Here is a 7,500-nt window from a genome sequence, read left to right as displayed (position 1 = left end):
TTGGCTTGGGTGACGTGCCGTAGAAGTGACTTGCAGGTCATAGAAGGAGGTCGCGAAGCAGAAAATGGGCCAGCTCTTATACACAAATAGCTCGAGAGCGATCTTTGGAATCCACTGCTGGTAAAACACATGTGATGCCTTATTCAGTTTAGTAGAGTATTTTTCTTCAAAATAAAACAAAGCGTTTTTCAAACCAAACGAACATAATTTGATTATTTTTTGGACTAAAACGAGCATTGCTAGGAGCATAAAATGTCAGTTTTACTTGCATAATCAGAAAGGGCCTAGTCAAATTCAACGCTATATATATTTGTTGGGCTTCTAGTGCAATGACGTTTTGCTTCAAAAGGTATAATGAGTAACTTCGCCAATGTGGCGAAACGAAAAGCCATTGGTTTCACGTATTGAAAAAAAACACTAGAGCTTAAATCTGATTAGAAGACCGCTAGGGACAACAAAATTCAAAATGTAGCCACTTACCGCCACATGACCCCCATCTCCTCCTCCTCCTCCAGCTGCATTAATCACCGCCATAATCGTGCGAGACATCTCTAGGCTCGCGGGTTGAATATTTGTAAACTTCTCGGTGATTGTGACTGATATCTATTCCAGAAATTGTAGTGAAATGTTGTTTTGAAATGTTAAATTAAACAAGGAAGAATCTAAACAATCGAACAATATCCCCTAATTTATTACTCTATCCTATCTGTAGATTGAACTAAATGACGACATACCACTATTTTGACAAGTGTACTCAATTCATTGCCACATGAAGACTTTGCGTTGGCAGCTTTCAGGACAGACATTGCAAGCTGTGCGGCCTGGCTGACTTCACCTTTATTGAGAAATCCATCCATCTTGTTGCCTTCACCCACCACAAGGGATTGTAGCTGTTCGCCTACCGTTTCTGCCGGTGTAAGACATGGATCAAGTTTGGCAGACCGTTTGACCTACGCATGATGGAATTAAGAATGTGAAATAAAAAACATTGTGATGGCAATGATGATATCAGTGTTAATACGTTGATGATGACAACGTTGATATGATGATGATGACAATGTTGATGATGGCAAGTACGACGACCACAGGGTGCTCGAAATGTACTGAGAAGATAGGATGTTTAGTGAAGTGGTCCTCTCCTCTCTACAGTAAAATTTTGTTCAGTCCAGTCACAAATTCAGTATCAAAAAATAAAACAGTTGTTACTGTGTGCTCACCTTGACATGCAATATCTTTACAACTGCCACACCAACAGCATTTTTGATATAAATATTGATTGCCAAGTTGTAATCATCTTCTTGCTGCCCAGTTGGTAGAACGGTTGCCGCAGACGTGGGGGAATTGCCATAAGATATTGGATCCTTTCCCGCTCGAAATTCATATGAAAGTGGAGTGTTTTTATCTTGCCATCCAAGACACTCAAATGTGAACTGTGTTTCAAGAGCTATGCCCTCGGTGGGTGTTGCACTGCAGTCACCCCCGAGTGGCTCTCCAGCGGTCTCAAATTCTAACACACTAAACCCTTCAGATCTCACTGGAGATGTAACAATAAGTCTCAAACGAAACATGGAGTTAGTAGGCAGAGCATTTTGCTTGATGATCATGTTCTTGGCTGTTATTCCAGTCGAGGTCATGCTCGGCAAAATTGCAACTTTTATCCACGTTTGTGATTCCTCTTCCAGTTTCGTGAGTTGCCATTCGTAAACTGAACCATTACAAGCCGAATTGGGGCATTCTGATGTTGCCCGGAACTTGTTGGATGCAGACACTACGGCACCACAATCGACAAAGCATCTAAATAGGTGAAAAAGCCCAGAAAAAATATTTCAACTAGACCTTTACAGTCCCCGTGAATGTTTCTTTTTTAACTGAACTATTCTTTGGTTGAAGTTTTCCAACCGCTCTAAATAAAGAGAAGGACTTTTAGACTTGAAGGGCACTGCGGGAGACTCAAGACCGTGATAGCATCACGGCTTACTTGATGGCAGTCTAAATTTTCAGGATCGGGAAAAGAATTAGGAAAAACCGAACTTTCGTGGGGATTTCACTGAAAGACAGTGGACATAATTGTAGATAATTCGTGTTTGGATAAATCATTTGCAGATGTTGGCAGTGTTTTTGCCGGACTGCGACTGCGCGGTCGACATATTTAATGATCATAAGAGATGACTACTTTTACCATGGTTGAGGTAAGAGAGTCCCTGCTTTCAGGGTAGTTAACGACGAAAATATGTACAACAGCCAAACAAGGTAAGAGAAAATTGTGCGGACTTTATAATGAAGAAAATGTCTTAAAACAGTTGTTACCTTAATGTCACTTGAGGGATATCTCCTACGGCTATCTCAAAGGACATTTCAGCGAAGGAGAGTCTCTCATCTTTAGTCACAGTTAAACGAAGAACATAGGTGTTTCCAACTGTTAGTCTAGAAGTGTCAATATTAATCATTGTGACGTTGATGTAAGGATTAGCAAAGGCACCAAAGCAGTCATAGCTCATGGAACTATTATCTGCGAAATCAGCACAAGACCAAATGAAATTGACCCCAGCATGTGTTCCAGGACCAATGTCAGCGTCATAACTCAGCGATCCATCTACCGCCACAGTTTCGGCTGATCCCCATCGCACACTGCTTCCCCCATCAATAATGGCCCGTAAAGGACCTGCAACGCTTTTGATGAAACCGTAATCAAAGGCCTTAAGAATCACAGAAGAAGATGAATCACCAATTTTGATGGAAGCTGTGAATTTTACTTGATAAACACCAGCAGGAACAGATCTCTTACTTATGATCCATTCAGCGGTTCCTTGACTTGCTAAAGCTCCTTCAGCTGATTCTGCGGTTGCTAATTCTGCTTCACTCACCAGACGCCATTCCAACACACTCTCTAGCACAGTAACACCAACTGGCAAACCTTCGATAAGAGCTACCTGGGTGCTCTTAATCGACCTCTTTACCGGAGTGGCTTGGTATTTGTCTTTTGAAATATTCCTTATGGATACTGAGAAGTCTCCTGTGAAAATAGAGGTAAGTTGATCAAGGCAAAAAGCAAAAATACATTTGCCACTTCCTGGAGGTGTAGGCTGTCATTGTGGATTTTACTATAAAGAGCAAGAGCGCATTGTTGACGAAGAGGAGGCGTGCAGGGTTGCTAGAAATGGTTCTCATGCAAGACTGCCTCGTATGGGCATTTGTTATCTGACGTTTTGTTTTCCATTCTTACCTTGGCTTATTTCAGTCAATGGAGGAGAGAGGTACACTATCCCATAATATTTATTTTAGAAAAACGTCAATAGGCTGTACCAGCCAGCAAATAAAAGAGTGGAATCCACGCAAAATTCTGCTAAATGCTTGTGGAAAAGGCGGAATATTTTTGAAAAGGTCTGATTTATTGAGCGTAAAACATTTCTTGAAACTATTTTTACGGGAAACCCGTGGATATTTGCCCACTTTAACACTTTCCATGCATCCACATATTATTTTTCTCTTTTTTGACAATATACTCGAGTTAAAGATACGCAACTCTGAATTTTAACAAGCTCATTTAACTCACTTACCTAAAGGATCACAAGACCAGCCATCACCCGTGTAACCTGTGCGACAGCTGCATGTGAAGGAACCTTCCGTGTTGTGACAGTGAGCCACCCCGTGACAGTTGTGAGTCAGCTTGTCACATTCATCTATGTCTGATTGCGAAAGTTAGAAGTCAGTGTAACTTGCTTTGCTTCCTTTCTTGTGCAGTTGTGCGGTTTACTATAATCTGAGTAGCTGAACGCTGACCTCGATTGGTGTAATTAATGAAGCCAGAGAAGCTACGTAGATACTCGAATTTCCTATGGGTGGTGCTTATTAATACAGGGATATTTCTGCCTTTACTCGTTATGCGCACTGGCACGGTAAACATGTACTTTCCGCTAAGTTGGCGGTCGGTTGGCGGTTGCCGGTTGTCGCACGAGGAATACTTCTGGCAATCCTCTGGTTCAATTAGCTTTCAAGCTCAGCAATCGTGCTTTGAAGTTAAGGAGGAGCCCCTTTCAGCAAAAGGTACGGGTTCGATACGGTCACTGTTCTGAATCGTTTCTGTGTTTTCTGCAAACTTATGTCTAAATAAGGAATCAGTTTACGTTCTGTAATTTCACCACAGAGGGAAAGGTAATTTCGGTGAATGTGATCTAATAATACTGTATAATAAAACAGTGGATAGCGTTGAAGGCGTTCTCTGATTGGCTACTTAAACTTCAAATATCCTTTGCTACTCACCACTAGCCACATCCAATTCTGTGAATAGTTGTTAATTGTCGCGAATGCCGGGTGGACTATACACCATTACTTATTTATTGCTTTAATGTTGATGCGATTAAAAGTAGACATTCGAAAGCTACTTTATAGAAAGAAAACTAAAACCAAGGAATGTTAGTCACACCTGAGCATGTGATACCATCTCCTGAATATCCTTGAATGCAGGCACAAGAGAAAGACCCAACGGAATTATTACAAGTGGCCAGAAGAGGCTGACAATTGTGAGAACCCGAAGTGCATTCATCAATATCTGTGGGCCAAAAGGAAAACCAAACATGAGAATTGCAGAACTTCATGATAAAGTCAAGTACATTAACAAATATCAACAACAGCAATACCGATAAACAACAATGACTAAATCATTGTCAAAGATATCGATTAGTGAACAATAAATTATTCGCCTCGGGCTCAGTTATTATCAGGGACCTTAAGCAAGGACAACGACGACGCTGGGCTACGCGAACGTTGGCTAAAAATATTATATCCCGTTACTGTAATAATTTTGCGATTACTCCAAGTCGCTCGGCTTGGAAAGTGTGAGTAGAGAGAAAATTGAAAGTGTGCATGAGTACACATTCCTAGAATAAAATTTGTTGAAAACCGTGTGGATGTTTGGAGAGAGTATATTGAAATTTCGTCGTCAGGTGCTCCCGTCCTATTTGATCATTTCACGTCGTTGTAAAGACCCAGGGCTCGGTTGTTCGAAAGCCGATTAACTTAATCCAGGATTAGCGTCAACTTTTGTTTCATGTTTTCAACTTTTTGGTAAAAGCTTAGTTGCTTACTTCTGTTTTTCAAGAGTGACTTCTTCTAATATAAAGTCTTGCCGAATATCAGCGCTGAACAGCATTTGAGAGTAGAGAAATAAACTCTTTGGTTAATTTTTAATCTGGGATTAGAGTTAATCGGCTTTTGAACAACCGGGCCTAGAACGGCGAAGAAATGTACAAAAATGTAAAGTGCCAGGCGGGCAGAAATATTGTTTTTGTTAATTAAATTTACACCAGACTTTGTTTTTCCTGATGACCTTGATGGTGTTGAAATTATTTTGGAACGATTATAAATAAGAACTGCTCATTATTACAAACTGAGATGTATCATAATTTCATGCAATAAGCAAACGATTGTTATGTAAAACAAAATATGCCCTCAAGTATTTGGGTTAATAACAAAGAGGGCAAAATTACTGAATGCTGATTGGTCAATGAAGAGGGTATTTTTTCTTAATTTTGCTTGAGAAGAGGGCAAAATTACTCGCTCACGATTGGTCGAGCGCCAAAATTCTCGCTCCTAATTGGCTGAACGTACGTCTTCCACATTCAGTTGGTTTCTTCTGTTTGAGCAAAACAACTTTGCCTTCATCGAAGTTTGTCTTTTAATTCGCGCTCCATTCGCCGAAAAGGCTTAAAGATTAAGAACTAGCTTTAAAAGATGATCTGAATTTGAATTTTCGAGTGACAAGAAGAAGGGCAAAATATTTTTTTCACGAAAAGCTTAAAACTTGGATCGACTTACATGGTGCCCGGCGTAGCGGGATTGTGTGGTTGAAAAACAAAATGATTCCTTTCGTCAAGGGCTTTCAGTTTACCACGACATCTTGCACCTCAACAAAAAAGGTCACAGAACAATTTGCCATTGACAGGAGGAACGAGTACCTCAAATTTGGTGGATTTCTTTGGACAAACTGTTTGCTATGTTTACGGATGCGTATTTGCAAGTGGTAAAAACCTCTACAGCACAGGTGAATAAAATAAATTGAAGCTTAACATTTGAAATAGAAAATATCCTGCAAAGGTTGGTCAAGACAACGTGAACATAGGCGTTGTTGCTTGCAATATTTCGGCTGGCCAACACCAGCCTTCTTCAGGTTTATTGAATGGATAAATGCTAGTAACAAGATCTTTATATTTACCGGAAATGACATAAAAATGCTACGTGATGTGTTATAAAAACGGAAATGCATAAAAAAGGAGAGAGAATAATACATGATAACAAGATGAAAAAAACAAAAGAAAATTAAAAGGTAGCTAAACTAAATTACATTTCATCTCTTCTGTTAAGGCCTGCAGGCTCCAGTGTTTTTTAGTTTAGCTACCTTTTAATTTTCTTTTGTTTTTTTCATCTTGTTATCATGTATTATTCTCTCTCCTTTTTTATGCATTTCCGTTTTTATAACACATCACGTAGCATTTTTATGTCATTTCCGGTAAATATAAAGATCTTGTTACTAGCATTTATCCATTCAATAAACCTGAAGAAGGCTGGTGTTGGCCAGCCGAAATATTGCAAGCAACAACGCCTATGTTCACGTTGTCTTGACCAACCTTTGCAGGATATTTTCTATTTTAAAGTTTTTTATGGTGTGGTCACGATCTATTTTGATCCAACGTAGAGCAAGTTTTGATCGTACACGGTTTTTGCAGTGGTTTAATCCTTAAAAACTTAACATTTGGTTTAATCGTTGTTACAGTTGTTCACGAATGAAACTCGTATTTTCCTCTCGAGTGGATGTAAATAACAATCATCTATACTCGTTTTGGACGCAAAGAACAAGTTGACTTGCTTGTCTGTTTGTCAGTTGTTTTGCTTCCGAGCGAACGAGTGTTTCCGCTTAGCTGTCTGTTTTTCGAGGTGCCTCAACAGTGTTAAGAAAATTTTGCCCTCTTTGTTATCAACAAGTAATCGCAATGGGTCCTCGTAAAATTAAGGACTAATATCACTTGTGTTTTCAGAAGTTGCTGAAATTGCAACTTCTGAAAACACGCGTGATATTAATCCTTAATTTTACTCGGCCCCATGCGATTACCTATACTAATTTGCATTAATTACTTTACCTTTATTTCATGCTTTTACAAATAAAAACGTTCTTAATCGACTCTCAGCCTGAGGAATGTTCTTAAAAGTCTGGTTAATTCCAGCCTCGACGTTTTTATAAAAAAGGTTCTTATAAAAAAGGGTGTAGTTTTAAGTGTGCGCCTGTTTTTTTGTGAAAGTCTGAATTTAAGTTATCTCCATTGCCATTTACATCACAGTACATTTAAACTTTCCTATCTGACAGATATTCAAAACACGGGAAAATGCTCAACTGCGGCAAATTAATTATTGTTAACTTCGCACTAGTATCAGACATTGACGACAGGCAACCGTCGAGTGAGTCGGGTGCTACTTATGTAATACATTTTGTATTTTTGACTGGGTTGT

At 39.4% G+C, this 7,500-nt stretch overlaps 1 protein-coding gene across 1 annotated transcript in view; it reads right to left on the bottom strand.

Moving 5' to 3' along the window:
* The window catches only part of LOC138053990 (polycystin-1-like protein 2), a 293,920-nt gene that overhangs the window by 23,060 nt on the left and 263,360 nt on the right, over nucleotides 1-7,500 (bottom strand). Inside the window, exons 16-20 of the mRNA XM_068900513.1 lie at nucleotides 3,558-3,686; nucleotides 2,308-3,013; nucleotides 1,218-1,794; nucleotides 735-950; nucleotides 457-603 (exon numbers count right to left, since the gene is read on the bottom strand). Of these exons, the coding sequence (XP_068756614.1) occupies nucleotides 457-603; nucleotides 735-950; nucleotides 1,218-1,794; nucleotides 2,308-3,013; nucleotides 3,558-3,686 (1,775 nt within the window). The remainder of the gene's footprint in view (nucleotides 1-456; nucleotides 604-734; nucleotides 951-1,217; nucleotides 1,795-2,307; nucleotides 3,014-3,557; nucleotides 3,687-7,500) is intronic.

This window comes from Montipora capricornis, chromosome 6 (genome assembly GCF_036669925.1).
Source record: "Montipora capricornis isolate CH-2021 chromosome 6, ASM3666992v2, whole genome shotgun sequence".
In the NCBI taxonomy this organism is placed as follows: Eukaryota; Metazoa; Cnidaria; class Anthozoa; order Scleractinia; family Acroporidae; genus Montipora; species Montipora capricornis.
This window is presented reverse-complemented; position numbering and strand designations above follow the sequence as displayed.